General features: G+C 43.1%; 1 protein-coding gene across 17 annotated transcripts in view; it reads left to right on the top strand.

The window, feature by feature from the left end:
* SIPA1L1 (signal-induced proliferation-associated 1 like 1) overlaps positions 1-24,472 on the top strand; it is a 389,778-nt gene that overhangs the window by 321,199 nt on the left and 44,107 nt on the right. For all 17 annotated transcript variants that reach the window (XM_010846654.1, XM_010846657.1, XM_010846661.1 and 14 more), the window contains 3 exons: positions 5,087-5,356; positions 18,499-18,648; positions 22,934-23,058. In XM_010846654.1, the coding sequence (XP_010844956.1) occupies positions 5,087-5,356; positions 18,499-18,648; positions 22,934-23,058 (545 nt within the window). The remainder of the gene's footprint in view (positions 1-5,086; positions 5,357-18,498; positions 18,649-22,933; positions 23,059-24,472) is intronic.

The raw sequence follows: 24,472 nt of genomic DNA, 5'->3' as shown, positions 1-24,472 counted from the left end.
TCACTTTTTTCCTTCTCCTCCGCACTTCACACTCCCACGACTGTTTTGCTCGCAGCTAATTACTCTGCTCTTTGACTAGTCACTCTCCCCTCTGTCAGCTTGTGCTGCCACTCCAAGGCCAGAAAGAGCAGGCCTCCTGGAAACACACTGCCCTCCCTTCCCAGCTGCACGTTTCTCAGGGTCCCCTGGACCCGAGGGTCACAGGGCCCAGCTCCAGCGTGGGGATTGTATGTAATCACCAACATCCATGTATGCTCATATGGAGGCATCACTAGTTTTAGAAAGGCAACGTTTTTTGTTTTTTAATGAAAAGGCCAGTTTAACGACAATAAAATGGGGCTTCAGCAACGCCTATAAAGTCCAACTCTTCTTCCTGTCCTCAGGAAATAAGCAGACCCTCCATGATTTCTCCCATAGGAAAGTGTATTAAAGAGCAGATGGGACAGGGGAAGTAAAGCAAAGTTCCTGAGGCCCTACTATGTACGGGATTTTTTTTTTTAAGTCGTCATGGCAGCCTCATTTCCTTTGAAACCGTGAGCAGAATGAGGGTTGCAGAGGTTTAGTAACTGCAGAGTGAGCGTGGGCAACTAGGGTGAGGGCATGATGGAAGCAGTTCCGGCAGAAACAGGTTTGGGATTTAGCTGGGACTTCACCGGAAGGCTCCCCCCAGCGGGTGAGATGTCGCACTGCTGGAGCGGCCCCCACCCTGTCCATCACCAGTGGGAGTGTATAACCAGCTGTATGTCTTGGTGTCCATGACCACTGACTTGAGCAGTCATTCTTGTGGCAAGATGAGAAATACCTAGATAGGGGATTCAGTTGTGATGCTTTGAATGGTATTGCATGGGAGTGGTGGGCCTTCATTCTGCTGAGGGCCACCAGCCTTTGGATTTATTTTCTTAATTGAAATATAGTACTCTTGCCTGGAAAATCCCATGGACAGAGGAGCCTGGTAGGCTGCAGTCCATGGGGTCGCACAGAGTTGGACATGACTGAGCGACTTCCCTATCACTTTTCACTTTCATGCATTGGAGAAGGAAATGGCAACCCACTCCAGTGTTCTTGCCTGGAGAATCCCAGGGATGGGGGAGCCTGGTGGGCTGCCGTCTATGGGGTCGCACAGAGTCGGACACGACTGAAGCGACTTAGCAGCAGCAGCAGCATGGTTGATTTACATTGAGTGTTATTTTCAGATGTACACCACCATGATTCATATTCTTTTTCAGATTTTTTTCCCTTATAGGTTACTACAAAATAATTGAGTATATAGTTCCCTGAGGAAAGCAATCAAGGGCCATTCAAGTGGAAAAGCTAAAATCAAGTTACCTAAAGGGACCAAATTATTTTTTAAGTAAGAATCGATTGCAAAGGTTTTTTCCTCCTTTTAAAAAACAAGTATTGCAAAGTGCAGCAGCATCCTGCTTTAGAGTGAGAAGGGCTGTTAGAAACCATCTGGTTCAAGTCTCTAGTTTTTTTAGATGAGGAACTTTGGTTCAAAGAAATTGTTTTTTTTTCCCCAAGCCAAAATCACATGGTTTATTAGAGACATAGCTGTCCCCAAGCACCAAACTTTTCTGATTCAAGAGTCCAGTATTGTGATGTTCTGTTCAGTTATTATAGCGGAGCCAGATTAGTTCTAGCCAGTCATGAGCTGTAAGCATCAAGAGTTTTTGTTGTTCAATGCCAGATTTTACTTGGAGTAATACAACACAAATCCCTTTGTGAATTTTCATACATGTCATGAAAAGCCAGCTTTTTATCTTTGTCCTTCAGTGTACTGCCCACTTCTGGATTCCATATATCATTCTTATATCTTACAGAGATGAGTAAGGGAGCAGAAGCTAGTGGTGGCCTGCCGCCATGGAGGTCAGTCAGAAGTGGCAGGATGGCAAGGGTTTAGCACTGTGTAATCTGTGCTTTTCAGTCTCTGTAAATGCATCTTCTCTCCCTGCTTTGGCCTTATCATACTTAATTCTATAATTATGGAATATGCAGAAGGTTTCTAGTAATATGCTAAGAGTGGTGGGGATGAAATACAGACTATAGAGAAGACAAAATCTCCGGCTTAATGGGATCTTTTGACCAGTTTTAGTTTTAAATGTGATGCAGCTTAAAGAGTACTTGAAAGAGTACTTAAAAGTACTTAAAGAGTACTAGAAGAAAATAGAGTAATTATGAATTGCAAGTCTTTCATTTTACAAAGAAACTACGGCCCCAAAGCTGATATTGTCTATTTGGTATTATGTTGTTATTGTTTCTATTTTATTTATTTACTTACTTTTCGGTCCTGATGCAGTATGGGCTGCAATCAGCCTATGAAGCTATAGAATTAAAATTCAGTGAGGGGATCTCTGTGTATGTGTGGAAGGGGGGTAGGGAAACGGGGAAGGTAAATTGAAAACATGGCCTAGGGGAAAATTTTTGAAAAGTTAATACCCCAGGATACATGGTAAAGTTCAGTACATATTCTGTACTTGTGTTGGTTCCTAGCAGCCAACAGAAAGGGGCGTAGATGGTATGGTCCATTGAGTTTATAAGTTAAATAGACCGTCGCAGAGAAGAAGCAAAGCTCGCCATGACTTTGAGGTGGAGAGAAACTTTTCCATGTATTATCATAAATTTGTGTTAATATTTTTTTGGCAAGCTGCAACATTCTTGCATTATATTTCCTGATCCAGAACCCTAAATAATGTACGATCAAAAATGAAAGATGCATATATACTACAGTAGCACCTGTGTTAACAGCCAACCACATGGCGATGGCATATTTTTGTCAGAAATATTGAATCAAAGCTGGATACTATATCAGAGCCTAAGGTGATAATCCCTCATTTCAGAGAAAAGGGTTCATTATGTAAGAAGTCAGTAACTTCTGAAAGTAATGTCAAGTGGCCATACAGTGTTCTGCAAACTGCAGGGCGTAGCTTTAAATAGATCATGAAATCCGTTTAGGAGGTTGTACCCAGTGTATTTTTTTCTTTAATGAAACGGATTAACACAGAATATAGCAGAATGGAAGCTATCAGAGGAGGGTTGTGTGTATTTATGGTTGTGCTGTATCACGGTGTAAAATGTACTTTTCACCCAGATTGTGGTCCAAAAAGTTCAAAAGCCATTGTCATCCAAGCATAAAAGGGGCACAGCAGAGTCTTGGGCACAGGGTCGGATTAGGGTTGACCTAGGCTTTGGCGGGAGTTGGAGGGAGTGGCAAAGAAGCTCTAAGCAGAGATGCCCGTTGGAGGCTTGGGCTGAGGCTGAAGAGGGCAAAGTGACGTCACTCAGTCAGGTCCGACTCTCTGCGACCCCGTGGGCCGTAGCCCACCAGGCTTCTCCATCCATGGGATTTTCCAGGCAAGAGTACTGGAGTGGGTTGCCATTTCCTTCTCCAGGAGATCTTCCCGACCCAGGGATTGAACCTGGGTCTCCTGCATTGCAGGCAGACGCTTTACCCTCTGAGCCACCAGGGAAGCTGGTGGACCCAAGGACCCCAGCAAATCCATGTGCTCCAGAAGCAGTGCTTTTCAAAACCTGCGGCTGTCCTGGGGATGAGGGAGAATGCATTTGTGGTTGTTGGGAGTCTTACCCTGAATACACAGGCAAGGTCATGAGAAGAGGGGACCGTTCCATCAAGCTCATTTTCCCACCAACAAGAGCCCCTTCCCCAGATCAAAACCAGGCCTTCAGCTGGAGGCTCTTTGGACATGCATGTCCAGTACAAGAGCCGTGAGTCACCTGTGGCTACAGAGCCATTGTAATGTGGCTGGTCCCAAAGGAGCTGTGCTCTTAAGTGTAAAATACACTCCAAATTTACAAGGATGTAAAATGTCTCATTAATTTTCTAAATACTGATTTATTGATCACTTGTTGAAATGATAGCATTTTGGATATATTGAGTTAAATAAAATGTATTCTTGAATTGACTTTACCTGTTTCATTTTGCTTTTGTAATGTGTCTGCTGAACATTTAAAAATTACATACATGGCTTCTGTCCGTGGCTCATATTGTATTTCTGTTGGGCAGTGCTGGTCTGGACTTTGCTTATGCTGCCTCTAAATTTCCTCTTAAAGGACTGTTTTGCTATTACTCTTAACCTTTCCTTTCAAGAATTTTCCACATGCTTCTCAATCTTCAAAATGTCTTTAAGAAAAAGTCTTTTTTTTTTTTTTTTCACTTAGTGATGAAATTCAAATGCACAGTTTGAGTTAATGCTTTGGTGAGAATAGATTTTTTTTCCCAGTAATTTGCCTATCAGTCAAGTCAGTGATGGATTGAAACTTCCTTGGTTGTTTGGGGAAAGAAGATGGGTTCTTCCTTTCTTAAGGTTTGGGGGTTGGGGTGATGGCACAAAAAGAGGGTAAATGATGGGAAACAGTTGTGTGCCTGCCATTCATTTCACTTAGTCTGCTGCCTGGGGACGGCCCTGCTATGAGGGATTTTTGGCTTTCAGGGGGTGGGAGGGAGGCCTGATTTTAGAGTATGCTTTGTTCCCCAGCAATTTGATAATTTTTGATTTGATAATTGCTAATTTCAATAACTTGCACTTTTTTTTTTCCTCCTCCTGAGCTAAATTTGGCTCTCAATTTGGATTTCAAGATTTCTCCCTACTTATTTTTGACTGTCGGGATTCCAAGAAATTCGAAACCCTTTTCGATCCTTAATCATAAGGGAAGGATCTAAAGCTTCCTTGTGATTAAGGATGGAAAGCCACCTGTTTCCTGCGAGGCCCCATCTTAGAGGTCTGCTCCCCCCAGATACTGTCCCGGCACCGTCCCTCCCCACGTCTCAGTGCTGACTCTAGCCCTGCTCCACCCGCACCCCCACCTCTACCAGGGTGACCATAGGTCTGTCCAAGATTCCATACCTCAGGTCCAGTATTTGGAACTGAGCAAAGGAAAATACGGGTATAATGCTTCCGAGGATTCTGGTTTTTGAAAGGAAAATGATTGTAGGGCCTCATGGTTGAAAGATGGTTTGAAACCGGAAATGAGGCGTTTGCCACGTTTTAACTGTTCGTGAGAATCTGTGTGGTTCTGCCAACAAGCAGAAGTGATATTGATGTTTCTTCTCTCTGTGCCCTCGCCCTAGGAGTTGCTCTGAGACCTACCGCATGCCAGTGATGGAGTACAAAATGAACGAAGGGGTTTCCTACGAATTCAAGTTTCCCTTTCGAAATAACAACAAGTGGCAGAGGAATGCCAACAAGGGGCCTCATTCGCCTCAAGTCCCGTCCCAGGTGCAGAGTCCCATGACCTCGAGGCTGAACGCCGGGAAGGCAGACGGGAAGATGCCTCCTCCGGAAAGAGCCGCCAACATCCCCCGCAGCATCTCTAGCGATGGGCGCCCCCTGGAGAGGCGGTGAGTGTGTCTTCCTAGGTGTGCCCTGAATCTCTGCCCCAGATTTAAATATCTCCAGGCCCAGAAGTACCAGTGTTTGAGCTACCCATATTTTACTAGAAATCAAAAATTAAAACTGAGATGCGTGCACTAGTGGTCTTCAAAGCATGGTAGCATTCCGAAGCCAGCAGGATAAATGAAGATGTGTTCCAGCAAAGCATTCAGCCCTGTGTAATGGCATCTAGGCTTTGCTCTTTCATTTTGCTGTGGTTCCAATGGAAATCATCATTGCACACTTATGAACTAGAACTTGGCAGTCTCTTTGAGGTGACATTGACCATATCATCATCTTTGACAGTCTTTGACTTGTAGGGGATTAGTGATATGATTGTAGCAACAGTGAAGGTTTTTGGTTGAGTGTCTGTGTTTGTGTTACTTTGTTATAAAGAATTGTGAGAAGGGAAAGCCTCTAGTATAGTACAAACATATTTTCCACTGTTCTGAATGCAGAAGAAAATAGTGGATGTTAGAACACTCAGCCCTGAGTAAAGTAATTAACAGGAGCTGGGGATTGAGGTATCCTAGAAAGTAACAGACCAAGGTTGCTTGTTAAATGGAAAGTCACAGTGGATTCCCTCACAAATCATAACTGGTTAATTCTTTCTTAACCAGGACGCCCTAGCATTTTTGTCTCAAATTCACTATAAAATGCAGCACCGTGAACTAAAAACCTAGGGCAAACATTAAAATAGAATAGGTACTCTTAAAATGTAAATACATATGGACTGTATAATTTTAAGTCATTGTACTATAAATTCAGATACTCCAGATTGCCTTGACTGCAGTTTAGCTCAGTGACCTTTTAGTCCTCTGCTAGAAGAAGCTGGCTTCTGTCTGTGCACGCACTGCCGTTTCCCCATCATTGGAAACAGTGCTTGACTGGATCACATCTCTGCATGTTTTTGTGGTCCCCACACTACAGAGGGGATCAGGAACCCTCAGAGCTGGCAGGGAGAAGTCTCTGTTCCAGAAGCTGCTGTGGGAAGAAGAAAGGTCCCTATGGAGCCAAAATGTGAGCCTGACTCCAGCCAGAACAGGGCGCCAAGGAAAACGTCCCAGCGATGCTTCAGAAGTCATTGGTTCAGACTGAGAGCAGAAAGTTGGAGATTTTCAAAACCACACTGTGATGTCTTTTATCTTAAAAGACATAAAACATTGTCACTTAACTATTTCAGAAATACTAGAATACCATGTAGAAATAATCTGATCAAAACAGGCAACCAAAAAAACCATAGTTGTCTTTCTCAAATTCCTCATGTAATCCTGGGGATTTATTTACAGAGCCTTGCTATTTATCTCAATAAAAGATTCCTCTCCCAGAGTGGCTACATTCCCATCTGGACTCCACTTGCTTTCATTATTTTCGGGAAGGAAAAGCATCCAAGCGATCGCTGAATGAATTCTTTGTTCTGCACATTCCAAACTTGGCTCCCTCTGAGGTGTGTGTTAGCTGGAACTCATGATTTGGCCCACATTTTGAAAGATGAACCTAGGAAACCGTTGTTTAGAGAAGGACCTTTTGTTCCTCTCAATGCTATTTTCTTTCTTTCCAAGACAATCATCAGGATTTTATGAGTGAAATCAGTTTCACGTTACTTTCTGTGATATTCCATACAATAAAATAGCAGAATGTATTTTGATGCCATGTTGAATTTAATTTCTGCAACAGAAACTAAAGCTTATGACTGAATGTTCTGACCTCTGAAAGTGAAAATATTTTTTGTAGCTTATTATCTTCTTAGGATGCAGGCAAGTGCTATAGAATGCATCACTCCATTTATAGATGTTCTTTCTGTGGGTGTTTGTGTGTACCTTTCCCATAACTCTACCCAAAGGATAGGGAATTCTCATGCTGTCCCTGTAAGACTGTAATAATAGCCCTGTGGCTCTCCAAGGCGCAAGAAGAAAGTGGCAGAAGTGAGGCTACCAGTGGTTTTTTGGAAAATTTAACCTCTGCTGAGTCCTCTTAGTGTCACATGTCCTTTAAGACACTGGACTAGGATTTCAGATCTAACGATGGAGGGTTTGCAAACGCTAAGCTCTAAGTTTTCAGATTATTTGTCGCCTCTTCATTTTAAAGGGTATGGAATTAGATGGCTGTTCTTGTAAAAATGTAAAAGTTTGATGTCCTATCCCATCATTCCTAACTTTCAGTAAAGCAGTATTTCTTATTTAAGTTTTAACTTTGAGGCATACATAGAAGGTATTATTTGAGAAACTTTATATTGCTACTGTTTGCCGAATGAGTATTCAGGACTCCCGATGTTCACCAGGAATACTTCCCAAGTCCTCCATTAAGACCTAGAGTCATAAAATAGACCTGAGAATATCATTTCCTCCATGAAACATAGTAAAATAAAACTAAAAAATGTAAGCATTCCCTTCCTAGTTCTACTGAGAACAAATTACCTTACTGCAACATGGACGTGATGCTCCTGGCTGGCCATACCTCCCCATCTGACTGTCTTCCTTCATCCCAGCCCTGCCCCTTTGGTACCATCTGCCTTTGTACCTGGCCCACCTGTAGAGTGATACGGACCTTTCGGATGTATCACAAGTGGTCAAAACTGATGCCACAGTCTGCCATTCCTTGAATCTTACCTTACCAATAGTGGCGTAAGCCTGATACTGAGACTAAAGGATGGTCCCTTGGTATCAGTATAGGATTGGTTCCAGAACCTCCCTGGATACCAAAACCTACAGCTACTCAAGTCCTGTAATTAACCCTCACATCCTCGGCAGGTCCGCAGGTCATGAACATAGTAGTATATGTATTGAAAAAAATTTCCTGTAAAAGTGAGCCTATGCAGTTCAAACCCATATTGTTCAAGGGTCAGCTGTATTGCCTTTACATGGTTGGTTTGTTTCATTTTTTTTTTCTCCCCCAGGTCAGGCAAGTTGTATTAAACTGTAGAGAGCCAGCTTATTTAGGATGAAGTGTACAGCCACCTCAAGCCTACTCTGCACATGCTACACAAACCTGCCTACTTCATTCACCATGACTGGACACAGCACAATTCATTTTAAATGAAAACTGAATATGCTGCTTGTAGAAACTTAATTTACTGCTTGTAGAAGCATAGTTTTCTTGAATTGTATGCAAGTTCTCAGACTTAAAGGTCATTAGAAACAATTAAAAAAAAAATACTTGTGGAACAGATTATCCTTTTTCACAATTTTTATGACAAACTCAAAGGTGTTGGTATGTGGAGTTTCTAACAAGAATTATTTAACTGAATTTTGCTCCCTATACATTGATTAGAGAAACTGACACAGTAGGAGTAGATGACCCATTTGCCATCTAAGTAGAATAAAGTCTGATTAGATTTGGTTTAAATATAGGAGCTTTATGCTATCTAGGTGGCCTTTCAAGTATAGAATTTTATGGTATTTGTGGGAGAAGTTCTTATTGACAGAATTCTTATTTTTGTTCAGTAGCTAAATTGAGTCCAATTCTTTTTGACCCCATGGACTATAGCATGCCAGGCTTCACTGTCCATCACCAACTCCGAGTTTGCTCAGACTTATGTCCATTGAGTTGATGATGACATCCAACTATCTCCTCCTCTGCTGCCCACTTCTCCTGCCCTCAATCTTTGCCAGCATCAGGGTCTTTTCCACTGAGTTGGCTCCTTGCATCAGGTGGCCAAAGTATTGGAGCCTCAGCATCAGTCCTTCCAATGAATATTCATGGTTGATCTCCTTTAGAATTGGCTGTTTTGATTTCCTTGCTGTCCAAGGGACTTTGTAGAAGAGTCTTCTCCAGCACCACAATTCAAAAGCATCAAGAACTGACAAAATTAATATTTAACAAAAACAGGTGATATGGTGCAATCTCTATTTTGGCCTCAAATTCATCTTGAGTGTAAGGATAATACTGAAATTAAGTTAGCTGGCTGTGGCACACTGAACTTAACACATTACTGTGTTTAAACATAGTATGGGATTAAGTAATAAAACCCTGATCTGTGTTAATGTGCTCAGAAAAGCTTAAGTATTTCAGGGGCTTTGCATAAACAACAGGCATGTTGGCATATAAAAGAATTTTCCTTTCTCCTTTTTATAGATGAAGTATTGCCAAGCTTTCTATAAATATTTAATGTCAGATCATACTGAACCAATGCTCCTTTTGCATTTTACCTGGATGCCATCCTCTCCTCGTTTTTCCACTGCATTTAGCTTTCAGCAGCTGGATGGAGTGTTGCTTCGTAAACAGAGTTACAGCTGGCTATGCTTGCAGCCTCCCTAATACCCTCCTCTGCAGATGTCTGCACCATGCAGGGCTTGAAGATCATGTCTAGAGGATATTGTTGAAACAAATGCAAATAGTTCTTCTATTTCTGTTTCAGTATCCATTAAACAAAAACTCCCCTTCCCCCACCCGTAGGCCTCTACCATTCTACTTTCTGTGAATTTGACTGTCTTGGTACCTCACATAAATAGAAGATTTACGTTAGTGGAATCATCCATTGTTTGTCCTTTTGGGATTGGTTTATTTCACTTTAGCATAATGTGTTCAGGCTTCATTCACGTTGTAGCATATGTTGAGTTTTCCTTCTTGCTTATTAGCTCAGGTTACTGTAACAAAATACCATAGATTCTGTGGCTTATACAACAGACATTTACTTGTGGAGTCTGGAAATTCCAAAATCAAGGTTCCAAAAGGTGTGGTTCTTGGTGAGGGCCCTCTTCTTGGCCTGTAAAAACCTTCTTGCTGTGTCCTCACATGACAGAGAGAGGAAGCTCTGGTTTCTTGCTCCTCTTATAAGGGCACTAATTGCATCATGGGGGCTCCACCCTTATGATCTCATCTTAACCTAATTACCTCCCAAAGGCCCCACCTCCTAATGTCATTACACTGGGGTTAGGATCTCAACACATAAATTCGGTGAGGAGTGAGGGTGGGAGGATCCCCGGGGGGCACAGTGGTAAAGAATCCACCTGCCGATGCAGAAGCTGCAGGAGACAGAGGTTTGATTCCTGGGTCAAGAAGATTCCCTGGAGGAGGGCATGGCAACCCACTCCAGTGTTCTTGCCTGGAGAATCCCATGGACCGAGGAGCCTGGCGGGCAAAGAGTCAGACACGACTGAGCGCACGTGCACGCGGGTGGGGGGAGGGGCACGTTAAGTCCGTAACCTTTCCCCTTTTCCAGACGGAGTGATATTCCATTGTGTGTACCACACTGTTTATCCATTCATCCACTAATGCACGCTTGGGTAAATCAGTTTATTTTTATAAAATTAAAAAGCAGGTAAAAGTGAAACACTACAATCTGATAAAGCCATAGAACTGAAGCTTAGATTTAAGTAGAATTTTTGCTTTTTATTGACTAAGTTTAGAATACTGGTATAAAAGTTATATTGTGAATAAAGCTGTCTACTGTTGACTCAAAGTGAAATGTGAGTTGTTCTTGATGGAATTTCCTATCATTGGTTTCAATTAGGTTGGAACTGAATTATGGCCATTTTATTTGTCAGCCAAGATAAGGTATAAAGCAGAGAGCTAGCGGTACTCAACTTAAACTCACCCAGCTCTTAACCCTGCTTTGCCCCCAGCTCTTCAAAGGAGTGAGTGCACTCTGGCATCCACACTGGCGTCACTTTAGATGATTTGCAAGTTCACACTTCTAGAAAGGGCTTTCCAGGTGGCGCTCGTGGTAAAGAACCCATCTGCCAATGCTGGAGACCCGAGAGATGCAGATTCGATTTCTGGGTCAGAAAGATCCCTTGGAGGAGGGCATGGCAACCCACTCCAGTATTCTTGCCTGGAGAATCCCATCAACAGAGGAGCCTTGCGGGCTACAGCGCGTGGAGTCCCAAAGAGCCAGACATGACTGAAGCAGCTTAGCACTCATGCGCTTTTAGATGGGAGTATGAAGGTGTTTTCTATTCACGCGTTCAGGAAAGGGACGCAGTGGCCTGAGCCTGGCAGCCCTCCTGGCTCCCTCTCCTTTACAAACCGTGGAGTGACTCAGGGAACAAACCCAGGGTGCTATAAAGCCGAGGTTCTACAGTTACTCTGTTCCATCTGAGCTCGTCGGACGGGCCCGATACATAGTGGGTCTTAGAAAGTGGTAATTGCGGTCTTGCTTGGTGTCATTTTGTGGGTGCTCTTCTAAACACAGCTGCCTGGGGTTGAAAGGGGGCTCTGGTTCCAGTTGGGGACTTAGGGTTGAGGGTAGAGCCGGCCACACCGGGCTCCTGAGTCAGTCTGCAGGTTGGCCTGCGTCCAGGCCATGCATGTGGTGAGTCAGTGTGTTTCCAAGGAGCGGGTTGTGCCGTCTTCAGCTCCAGTTAACCTTGGTGAGACAGAGGGTGAGTTCAGGAGGCCTGCTGTGCTGGGAACAATCGTGGCGAACTGTGCAGTTGTGGAAGGAAATGCTGCAGAAACCATCTGGTGAGTTGGAATAGCCTGAGAGATGAGCTTGAAAAAAGTGGTTGTTCTCTGGGAAGAGGAGCGAGGTGAGCCGTGGGCGTATTGTTCTGTGTCACAGAGTTGTTCTTCTGAATGTGTCCAGCCGTGGGGTCTTGCCCTCTTATCTCTTTTAAGGGAGTTCTGCCTTAGGAACCACCCAGGGAGGCCTGGCCTGCTCACACCTTATGGGAAGGATCTGAAGGGCCCATGGTGGCCCTGAGGCTTCTTCCAGAAGCACCCCTTGTCCATCCCCCACACCTGCCAAGGGGCAGGCCTTCCCAGAAGCCAGATGTGACCCGTGTCCTGCCTTGTGAGGAGGCAGCAGGAGTCCTAGGCCCTTTGTCCGATGAGGGCACATAACCCATACAGACAGATTTACCATCAGGAATTTAAATAACTCTCAGGGGTGAAAAAAGTGTATCCTGCTCCCTTATATCTGAAACCACTGACATTTTTCTTTAAAATTTGTCAGTTGCACCGCCCATGTAAAAAATTTGGAAATTAGTGATACTGAAGACAGGTGAGCTACCTAGACCCACCCCCACGGTCATCAGTGTGACATTTTCCCATAAGCATCTTGTTGGGAACCTGGGGTAATGGCCAGTCTGGCCAAGGTCTGCCTCCACTCATGGCGATCCCTCCGTGTGGTGGAAAGGGGCAGTCTGCCATCCACCTGCGTTAAAATATTGGCCATTCCGGCATTCTTACGCGGAAAATTCCACGGACAAAAGAGCCTGGTGGACCACAGCCAGTGGGGTCGCAGAGAGTCAGACGTGACCGAGTGAGCGTGAACAGAGAAGCTTAGGGCAGTTGTACAGACCGGGTGGGGGTCTTGGAGACCCCTTGAGGAGGGTGCACACCAGCAACCACAGCACAGAGGCCACCACCGCATGCTGTGTTTTGGCTTCTGCATCACTTTTTTTGTGTGATGCAATGGGATTGAGTTTATTTTTAGTTTCTTCCAGTTTTTAAAAGCCTAGCATGCTCCAGGAGACCACTTAACTTCTTCTCACCAAAGAATTTGGTTGTGACTCTCTTCATGAAGTATTTGAACATCGGTGAAGGGAAGAACCAATTAAAATTAAAGAGGCTAGTATTTGTGGTGGGCTAACAGATTCTTTCTATATGGAAATCTCACTAATTTTAGGCCCATTTCATCAGTTCTCTTGGGCCTTGGCAAAAAATAAAGGACAGTATTTGGTCATTGCCCGCCATCTCAGGGGCTACAGGGCCAGCTCTGACCATACTACTGCTTTGCTGCAGAACCTTCTAGGCTGCCCTGTTGCCTAATAGATGAAGTTTGTGCTCCCTCAGTTTACCAAATGTGGGCCCACCCTACCAGACACATTTGTCCTCCTGGTCACAGCCTGCACCAGTATCCTACCTGGGTCAAGTGTTCCAGCCAAAGGTACTGCTGTGGTGGCCACATACGCCCTCCTGTTCTGTGTCCTAACTCTTGACTTCTGTAAAAATCCTTTGTTTCCTACAAAATGAATCTCAAGTGCATTTCCTCACAAAGCTTGCTTTTCCCATAGGATCTGACCTCTAACCTGCCTGAGCTGCCTCTGCATTCAGTTTGAACTGCCCTCGTGACAATAACATTCTACTTGCATTTTGCTTAAGAGCTATAAGCAGCTGTTTTTTTACTGAGCTCATATTCTGTGCCACGCTCTGATCAAAGTCCCTCATGTTGAGTTTTCTCAGTTGATCCGCCCAGCCACCCAGTAAGTTGGTTGCTGTTTATTCCTTTTACAGATAAGAATGCCCGGGGATTGAGAGATGAAATCATTTGTGCAGGGTCCTTTCTGGTTTGTGGTGAAGCTGATATTAGCACCATCAGAGCGCCTGTCTTAGCCACCATGTCCCAAGAATGAAATCTACCACCGTATATAGATGGTGCTGAAGAAATACTTGCCAAGTTTGAAAGTGAGAATTAGTAAAAAGTGACAAAGAGAATGAGTGAAATGAGTAATCACCAGTATTTGTAAACTAATAGAAGTTGATTTTGTTGTAGATTATTAACATGCATTTCATGTAAAGCATTCATAGCTCAGTTGGTAAAGAATCCACCTTGTAGTGCAGGAGACCCTGGTTTGATTCCTGGGTTGGGAAGATCCCCTGGAGAGAGGAAAGGCTACCCACTCCAGTATTCTGGTCTGGAGAATTCTGTGGACTGTATATATAGTCCATGGGGTTGCAAAGAGTCGGACACGACTGAGTGACTTTCACTACTAAAAATATATCATTAAAAAAAATACTTAAGTCTTAGAAAAAAAAAAGAAATACTTGCTAGATAAATGCATTCATGTTTACACACTAAGGGGGCCCAGCCACATGTAATCAGGGGCAGCTTCAGGTATGTGCACAGGGCCCCACACTTAGAAGGGTCCATGCTGGGTTTAATGCTCTGCTGTTACTGTCTTGAAAGTTTTAGTATGTTTGAACAAGGAGACCTGAATTTCGTTTGCACTGGGCCCCACAAATGACGTAGCTAGTGCTGTCTGCAGTTCATTTTTATCTTCTGTTCTGTAGAGTCACCCTTAGATATAAAGTTGACTCATCTCAGGAGGCACCTACGATGTGTGCTGGTCTGTGAACCTCTGAAGGCTTGCCAGCAACTGGGAAGTGATGATCCATTTATCTCAGTGTGATGAACCGTGGTACTTTCCTAACTGTACGAGAGTTACTCATGGTTGTAAACTGATCTTGTCCCAGGAGGCTCATCAGAACAGGATTTCAGTGGTCCAGTCTGAATAGCTGGTAGGAATTGTATAGTTAGAAAGCCAGGGATAGCTCTGGTTCACAAAGTTAGGAAGAGACAAAAAGATAGAGGGGTGAGTTGCTCGGATTCGAACACAACTTGTTCAAACCCTAGTCTGAATACAGCAGCCAAGTGATGTTATTACGTTGAATCATTTTAGAGAATTTTTTTTAACAGAATTCTGGGAAGAATCCCGGTTGATATGCATTGCTAAAGACAGACTTGAACTGAATCCTGTTCTCTGGGTGAATAGCGTTTTAATTGCTAAGTTACGGTAAAATGCTGTGCTTAATTATGGACTCGGATATCTAATTTGTCAGTCATCGCTGCTATTTGAAACTCTCTCGGTTCTTCTTGCCACCATTCCGCTGTTTGCACTTGAGATACAGAGGGCCTTATCTCCTTGGACACATCCAAGCACTGCTATCCCTTTGGAGTAAAAGGCAGGAAACGGGCATAATTGAACCCATACATAACTATGCAAGGAAAAAAATTTAGCATCAATTACGCAGATACTAAGAGTTCCTTATCCATAAATTGGTAAATCACAGTCTCAAGAGATCAACTTAATAAGAGCCTTATCAATATTAACATCATATGTGTAGTCCTGTGAGTAGATTCATGGGGAGGGTGTGGTGGGATGTGGGTTATTTCATTAGATAGCTGGATTTTTTTTTTTTTTTTTTTGGCGCTTCTCTTCCTTTTATCTTGACGTGAGAAGGCTTCTGGAAAAATGAAGAACTGATATTGATCTTGGACCATTTCTTCCTACATGTCCATTCCAGTCAACTGTCTGTTTTCATTACAATGAAATGTACTGCATGTAAGTGGAAAGCTGGCGTTGAGTGTAGTCCTGCAGACTATGGGAGTATTGTCTGTCGGTCTGATGATCATGACTTTTTCAACTGCTGCATTCTTTGAACAGTCCAAAAGCCCCCAGTGTTTTATTTCTGCAGAGGGAAGTCAAAGCCATAGAGAAAATTTAAGATTGGTTGCTTTAAAAACATTTAGTTATTTCTCAGCTAAATTGATAAAAATGTAGGGAAGAGAATCTACTGAAATAAATGCTAAAAAGGTTTTTAGATACTTCCTTTCTAACCGTGAACATAGCATTCTCAAAGAAGATTATTTCTTGATTCCAAAAGATGTCACAGCAAGTGACAGATATATTCATCTTAGTCCTATAAACCTATTCAGACATTAATAGGGGCTCGTTAAGACTGAGAGAAAGTAGAAAGATCTGTGTTTATCTCGCAAGAAAAGAAAAGACTTGTGATCCCCTCAGGTAGAGTTGGGGGCAGGGGCTTGGAGGTTCAAGAGGCTAGCATGCTGACTTCCTCTGTGAGCCAATTTGGGGGTTACTCTTTTTCAAAGTATTAAGACAGCAACCAGCCAAAATTCCAGTAATGATCAGCCATGGTCTCTCGCAGTAGACCGCCAGTGCCAGGCAGGCAGGAACCTCCCACTCTCTGAACGAGATCTGTTTTCCAGTAATATTTGTGAGCTGGTATCAAATTCACAGTATTTGGAAAGAATACTAAGTCATCAGAATAAGGGCTAATTCTGAATTTTTTTTTTTTTTTTTGCCTGCCCTACATACATCTAGAGTCATAAAAACATTTGGGTGGCATTCCATCAGTTGCTGTGTGTGTGGACAGTCCAAAACAATGCCACTATTGAGTTATGTAAGTGCAGAAGAGGCCTGGGAATGAATGCTGGCCTTCTGGAAATGCTATTTTTTCACTTTGGGATAACTCCAGTAACCAAGTAGAATTTTCTGATACATCTGCCAAATAAAAGAGCTGAGGTTGAGAAGTAGCATAAGATATTTAATGTACGTTTTGGAGAGCAGGATAAGAAAAGCAAGCTCTAAATATAAATACGAAAGTTACATCTTGACTTTGGCTATGGAATCCTGTTGTGACTTCCTCATAGAAGCAAAAACACTTACCATGAATATAATTCAATGGTGTTACTTGTTTATCCCAAAAAGAATTAAAAAAAATCTTCAGGCCCCCAGACATTGGCCCCAACGGTGTTCACACTTCTGCTGTCATCTCCCTTCTTTTCATTTTTAGGTAACACCTCCTCTTCGCATTAAGAAACGCAAAGCAGCAGCAAAATGAAACTGTATTTGAAGTTTCTCTGTATTGTGCATGCGTGCTACGTTGCTTCAGTCGTGTCCAACTCTCTGACCCCGTGGACTGTAGCCACCAGGCTCCTCTGTCCATGGGATTCTCCAGACAAGAATACTGGAGTGGGTTGCCATGCCCTCCTCCAGGGGATCTTCCCAACCCAAGGATGGAACTCCTGTCTCTCAGGTCTCCTGACTTGGCAGGTGGATTCTTTATCACTAGCGCCACCTGGGAAGCCCTTCTCTGAATTAGGTGTATCTAAAAACCAAACTCTTCAGGCCGAAGTGGTTCGTGCTGTTCTAGTTTTCTTCTTTGTAACCTCCTCCTTCCCTTCTTCCCCCTGCTCCAGTCCCTTTCCAGTTACTTCAGGATAAACAGTGAGAAATTTGGGAGATGTTTTAATGGAAAAGAAGGGATAACAGAATCACACCTGATAACAAGTTTGTCACTGAGGAGAGAGTTGGGGCTCCCCAAGAGAGATCTGCCTCTTGGACATAGACCAACTTTGGGGATCATATTGTGGAGTATCTATCCTTATTCTTTTTCTGCTAGAAAAGCTTCTGAGTGTGATTCTATTATCCCTTCTGTCAGTTTCCTGTACCTGGAGCCCTCTGCTCTATTTCAGAAGGTACGTACGTTCCCTGTAGGAAACTGCCGTGTTTCAGTGAAGAAGGTCCCAGGGCTTCAAAACTTTTGTCTTCAGCTTTAAGACCCCTTTATGTGCAAAATCATCTGACCCTGCAGACCCCTTGCAAGCTGTCTTACTAAGCACAGAAAAGCCATCTTTCTCTAGAGAATAGCAATAGCCTGACGCAGAGTGCACTGGACTCAGAAATTCAAGAGGCCTGGCTTAGTGAAAAAATGACTTTGATTCCCCTCCCTCAACTATAAAATGGAAATGACCTGCCCTGCTGCCCCTTTACAAGAGCCAATGATCTGGACCAGCATTTGCTTCTGAAATAAAATATCATTGTTTTAGCTGATGTTAAGATTTAGCTGACAGATTGTCACAGGCTTCAGCCTCACTTATTAATACCCTGCAGTTGCCCCAGTGCCTACTTGAATAGAGCAAGTAGAGGGCAAAAATCATGTCTCTCCTGACCACAAAGCTCTGTTTTTTGCGTCAAGCCAGTCTGTGGGGTGAGGGACCCATACTTTTAGAAAGAGATGTATTGGGGGCTAGGCAGAGCACACCTCTGCTGTGTTATCAACTCAGTCATCCCAATGAAATTTAGCAAACTGCAGTTCTAGGCACGTTTCCATGGAGGTTTTTATATGGTGATGCTACTATCAACCAAATTTATACATACTAAATAGCAATATCTGGATATTCATTCCAGACCTTTAGTAATAAAATTGGAAAACAAAGAAGCATACAAAGAATGTACCAGTCTCACTGTGGTCATATACTCTGGGAGAGCCAGTGGGGAAATTGAATTAATTGCCATGTTAGTGTCACTGGGACTCATTATATTCTCTGGGCTGCCATACTGCAAAATTGCATAAGCATTTCAGCCCTTGAATTCTGGCAGCTTTTGGAAACATACATGTTTTCTTTTTTTCCCCCCTGTTATTTTTTGACGCCCCTGCCCGCTTCAAGGCCTTTTTCCAGCTGTCCCCTTAAGGGAGTAGTTTTATGGGGAAGTTTCTTTTGTGGGCTTCCAGCTGGCTTTATTTTCACTATCCCCACAAAGTGGCTGCGTTTGTCGCATTCATGTGATAGTACCCATCACACCGCCTTGGGATTTTCCCTTTGAGTTGCTGACTTCACGTTTTCTGTTTGCACACACAGGCTGTCTCCTGGTTCGGACATCTACGTGACGGTCTCATCCATGGCTTTAGCAAGATCCCAGCCATGTCGCAACTCCCCTAGCAGTCTGTCTTCATCCAGCGAGACTGGCTCTGGAGGGGGCACCTACAGGCAGAAGTCCATGCCCGAAGGGTAGGTAAAGTCGGCATCACTGTCTCTGCTCCCGTGTGTAACTCAGATGTGCAAAACAGTTTCCATTCAGCCGGACCCAGTTCACGAAAGAGCGAAAGGGGAAATACAGTTATACTCTGCATTAAAAAATGTTTTCATGGCTAGTTCCAACCTCCTCTTAGAAAGTTTATCATTTTGTAGTCTCTAAGGACTCAATGGCAAAGAAATCAAATTACATCGATTCCTTCATTGTGTGTGTTGATCTTGTTTCATCGTATGGATTTTGCCATTTCTTAAAATTTCCTCCAAAGTGAACTTAGGAGTATACTGCTTGCGCTGGGTAGAGTTTGTATTGATGTTAAAGTAGGGAAAATGTTCATTCTGTCCAAAGCTTAAAAGGATTTTTCTCACACTCTAGAAATCTGTGATTTCAGCCTGTGGGTTGTTTGGGAGCTTTTCTCTCCATCTTATTTGAAAACACTATAAACACCCAAAAGTAACTGTCTGCTTCTGACAAGACTTACAAAGGAAAAAGCTAAGTGTATGTGATTGTAAAGGCTACTAAAAAGGGAAAAAAAATTGGCTTGTCTGAAGCTGGAAAGGAATTAGCAGAAAACATCGCGTGACACGCAGAAACCGACTTTGCAGAGAGGGAGAGTTAAAGAACCATCACAGGCCTCCTGCCAGACACCTCTGAAGACCTTGAAACCACTCGAAATTCAAAAATAGCATGTTGGGGGAAAAAAAGATGTTTCTGTTCCAAGCTTTCTCCAAATTATTTTTAACAGATGCACATATGATTTGTTTACTTTCTTGAGATCTTACCATGTTATAAAACAATTCTGCTTATGAGAATAGTGTCATAATGGATATTTTTTTATCCTATGGTCTTTTGTTGGTTTTTACAGCTGTTAAGCATAATTTTGTTGATGTTTTTGGTTAATGTTTACATTAGCAGAAAGTAAGTAATAAAACTACAGTAAAACATACTTCCCTCCCCAACTCTCTCCCCAAGGAGTCCGTTGGTAGTGTGTCTAAAATGTACATTTCTTTCGTTAATTACTTCAGTGACAATTAGTAAAAAATTATAGTTCTTATTGCAGGCCCCTGCAAAAGATTTTATGAGTTAAGTAGTAGTATTATTCCATGCCACAAGCCCAACTGATTATTTTTTGTTTTGATTAGTAGATTTTAAATGGCCTTGTTTGACTTCAAAAGTAAGAATTCACTGCAACTTCAGTATATTTAATACAGTAATAAAATATGAATGAGCTAACAACAACAAAATCCTGTTTGCTTCTCCTCTACATTTCATATGTACTCTCAAGGCATACTAAAATGTAATTTGAAACAGTAATTTTTGGTGATTATTAATGGTAGAAACATGGCTCCAATATTCATGCTATACCATTTTTTTAATAAGGTGGTAATTATTTGACTTGATGTTCGATACTAAGCGTCCCATAGCTGGTACGGAGGGTTTCCCCCATCACTTTAAGGTTAACTGGTGACTGTTCACTGTACTTTGTAACATCAGTTTTATCTGCAGTGAACCTTTACAGGAAGATGCTGCTATAGTGTTTTCCTCTAGATCCCAAGTGAATTGTTGTCTGTATCAGCGATGCAAGAGACTTTAGTATTCATAGTCTGATTGACACGCGTTCCTCACGAGCCAGGTTTGATTCCGAAGTCACACTTACCAAGGGAACAATTGTTAGATCTACTCTGCAACTTAGCCCAGTAAAAATAAATAGGTCCAGGGTGACAGTGAAGCAGGAGTGTATGGAGTCTGCTGTGAACTCATTCATGTTAAACTTGGACAAGCTCCAAGGTGTGAGATAGTAACCGCAGGTCCATATACACTGATTGTCTGTAAATGTAATCCGCCCCTCTGTCGCCCTCCCTGTGCTTCAGCAGACTCAGTGTCTGCTGGTGTGTGGCGTGTGCCACCCGCTTGCTGGAGTAAGGATGTGGAGAGCATCCAGATCAGTGGAGAGGCGCAGTTTCACGGGCTAGTTAATAAAACCACTCTCCTGGCATGAAGGGGAAAGGGCACTTGCACAGTTTAGGATGGGAATAAGAGAGAGTTAAAGGCAACAGTGACAGACGGACATAGGATAGGGTCTGTTCTGCCGCCCTTGGAGATGTGTTTTGGGGCCACATGCCCTAAGGGATGTGGGCAGAGCAACATGTGCAAGAGAGGCGGACTGGGCAGATACGGAGCTGGAGGATCATGGTGTGAGAAATGTAACCAAGGCTGTGCAACCTGCAGGCAGGCTTGGGGAGTCAGGGAGGCCACGATGGCTTTCTCCCAGCGCTCTTCAGTGAGGGATTAAACTTGTATCTAGGGGTAACTGAGATCAGTAAGTGAAAAATCATAGAGAAGACGTTTGGCCCCTTGTAAGGAGGATATTCCAGAGCTGTCCGCCTGCCCTGGGGAACTGTAGACGGACTCATGAGGGAGAAGGTTCTTGGTCATTGAATGCATTTCGTGTATCAGCCAAATGATTACTTAAAAACTCCTTCACATCGGAACTGTGACTCCTAGAGTATTATAAAGTGCTCCTCCAAACAGAGACAATTAGGTTCTTCAAAAAGAGGTACAGTGTAAAGTTAGAACAGGTTTTGTCTGAGCTCCTCAAGGATGGGGCCTTCGCAGCCCTGATGGCCTGGCACAGAGTGAAAGAGGCTTGTGTGTGAGAACTAAGACCAAAAGTTCATTGGGTGGAGCTTTTTTCAAGGCAGAGTTGAAAGACAGACAGGCTTACTTTATCATTTCTTTAAAAGCAGACAGCCAGAAAAGCATTTGGCTTTCCATTTATAGAGGTTTAAAAAGTTGTCTTGGGTTTCCGCTGCTACCAAAAAGTAAAACTAAGATTCCAATTCACTTCTTTCTTTGATCTCTGTGCCTTCTTGAAAAAAAAATTAGTGTACTTAAAATAGGATCATTGGAGCCAACTGGAGGATATTCACAGTTCTTTTAAACAAAGACCCGATTTAGGAAGTGACAGAGATCATAATTAGTGAATTCTTTTTTTTTTTTTTGATGAGCCTTTTCACTGAAATTTTCATCAATTCAACTTTTCATTTGTTTTTAATAATGGAGGTAACTGTTCAGTGATGCTTATGAGTTAAGCTTGTAAATAACTGTCATTTGTGCAAAAAGTAACAAGGGAGATATTAGAGTAGGAGTTTTACTAAAATATTTCATAGCCTCCCCTACATTGCAGAGGCTTTTATATAAGTTTTTCTCCCTGGATCCTTATGAGAGTTGCCATTTTAAAAATAAATAAAGGCAGAACTTGAGTGACTCCAGGTAGGGAAGCTGAACTCAGCTGCTGATCTTCCTCCTCCTAATCTCCTTCTCTTTGCAACACCCCGATTGGTGGTTCTCCCCACACATTTATCAGTTTGTAACAAAGACACCTGTCACAGGCACCAGTTAATTCAGGTCCTGTTTTGTGATTTATTGTATCAATTACTTATGAGTTCATTAGTACCCACAGACAGATTTGTAAATTTCCATGTGAATCTTTGAGTATTACACCCTGGCCCTTTTTCCTGGACTCTGTCAGCGTTTACTTTGCTGATGTTACTAATCAAGGCATATACTTTAATTAAGCATATATTATATTACTATTCTACCTAGGAAAAGTTATTAGTAAAATGAGCTCAGTTAAATAGATAAATGTTCTTTCCAGAAATAGACGTTTGCCTTTACATATGCCAGCTCACCCACTTCCAAAGTGCTCTTCCAAAGGCAATTTGAAATTTATACGTCTGGAAAGTGGTCCCTATGTAATGTAAATGATAGCAATCTTTGTCTTTCAGACCCTAGAGTAACAGCTTCAGAAAAACTTGTTCCAAGCATGAGTGCCTTAGTGATGTAGCAGATTACTGAGTTAGGAGAAACCGCTGGAATGTGCCAGTTGCACAACACACAGAAGGAACACTAGGCCGGTGACGTTTTTCTTCTGGCTGTGAACGAGCGTCAGAGCTTACTACACAAGGGCCAGAAGGCTTTGGTTTTTTACCGTGTCTATTTTAGGTTGGCTCAGTGCTAATGACTCTTGCCCTTGTTCAGAGTTTACATACTTAGATACATACTCTGCTGAACAGAGGGATGTATCCCGACCACAACATCCACAGTTCTGGCATCCATGTATGCATGCACGAGACTGAGTCCAGACCTGTGAGCAAAGCTGGTAGAACCTATCATTAGAGCTCAGTGCGTTACACCCAGGACTGCCTTCCCGTATGGGCGAGGTCCCTGACGTTGTCTTTGCCTTTGGGGAAATCCCCCCAGGTTTGGAATCAGCCGCAGATCCCCCGCCTCCATCGACAGGCAGAACACCCAATCAGACATTGGTGGCAGCGGGAAATCCACACCCAGCTGGCAAAGAAGTGAAGACAGCATCGCTGACCAGATGGGTAAGTAACTAATTCCTACAATGAGCAAGGTGCTTTTATACCCAGGTGACTTTGGCTGCCCTGGTTGATGTCATCAGTGCATTCTCTTCTCTAGTACATTCCTGGGTCATAAATAGGAGTGATCATTAAGTCTGTTAATGTGTGTATAAGTCAAAACAGCAATTAAGACCTGAGAGAAAAGTCAAGGAATTCTATTCATCAGTGACCCTGACTTTGAAGACAGAAAGTACATAGGAATTATTTTCAGCACCAAGGTTGAAATGCCAGAGTAGTAAGACACTTATGTGCTGTCTCCCTCCCCCGCCTTGTTTATTTATCTCTTTGTTTTTGCCTACTATAAAGGCCCTGGGAGATTAGTTGATATTCTTAATGTTGAGTTTTAAAAAATTTAAAAGCTGTGTACAAAATGGGTAAGAGATATAATTATTCTCTAGTCACCTCTTAAGGATGCCTTTCTTCCCTTATAGGCTTTTTATTCCCCCTACTCTGCTATGAAGCTGTCAGCTAAGGAAATGTCTTAGGATAAAACCAGCTGGAAGGGAAAAAGATTTGCATGAGTGAGCCTTCCTTTGGGTTTCTGGCACATGGCCCTTTCCCTCTCCCTGTCTGTCTACACACTTCTCTGATGACATCTAAATACTAGTTGATACAATAACATTTTGCCATGAAACAGGATTGAGTTTTAACACAGTAGCACCAGGGATTTAGCATCAACACAGTTGACACATCAGGGACTAGAATCCAGACTGTTAAAGGTTTTCCCCCCTTTGCCTCTAGTAGCTTTCCTATCAAGGTGGAATAAAAAGAAATCAATTTCAGGGCTGAAAACAGATTTCACTGCAAAGACCTCATCGTTTTATCCTCTCTGCAAACACGTCCTTTGGTTCTGTTTTAGTGACTACGCCCATGTTCCCATACCTGGCGGGGGAGGGCATCCTCAGTGCAGAGGTGGGGTCCATGCTGGGACTCTAAAAACCCACGAACATGGAAGGGAGTGGAGATGCATTCGATTAAGACAGGAGTTGAAGAAGAGAAGCAGAATCCTCAGGTTCTGAAGATAGGCTTTGTTCCACCCCTTCAGTGCGGCGTGCGCCTTGTTATTGAAGCCATCTGTCATTCCCTACTCTCGTCCCACTCCCCACCCCCCACCGAAAACCTGAGCGTATTCGGATCCACTGTTCCGCTCTTGACAGAACGTTTCGAATCCCATATGTTTTTATACCGTGGAAATGGTAACGACACATGTGAACAGGATCCCTCCTTCAGCATGACTTTAGCAGCTTTTTTCGGCTCCTAGTTGCAGGCTTTGAACAAAGCTGCCAGCGAGCCTTTGTGCGCTGTTCAGGGTCACGCTTCCCACTCATGTGAAGTCGTACAGGGAACGAAACAGTGTCTTGGGACCGGAGAGGGGAAT

The sequence above is a fragment of the Bison bison genome, unplaced genomic scaffold (genome assembly GCF_000754665.1).
Source record: "Bison bison bison isolate TAMUID 2011002044 unplaced genomic scaffold, Bison_UMD1.0 scf7180017864239, whole genome shotgun sequence".
NCBI lineage: Eukaryota > Metazoa > Chordata > Mammalia > Artiodactyla > Bovidae > Bison > Bison bison.
This window is presented reverse-complemented; position numbering and strand designations above follow the sequence as displayed.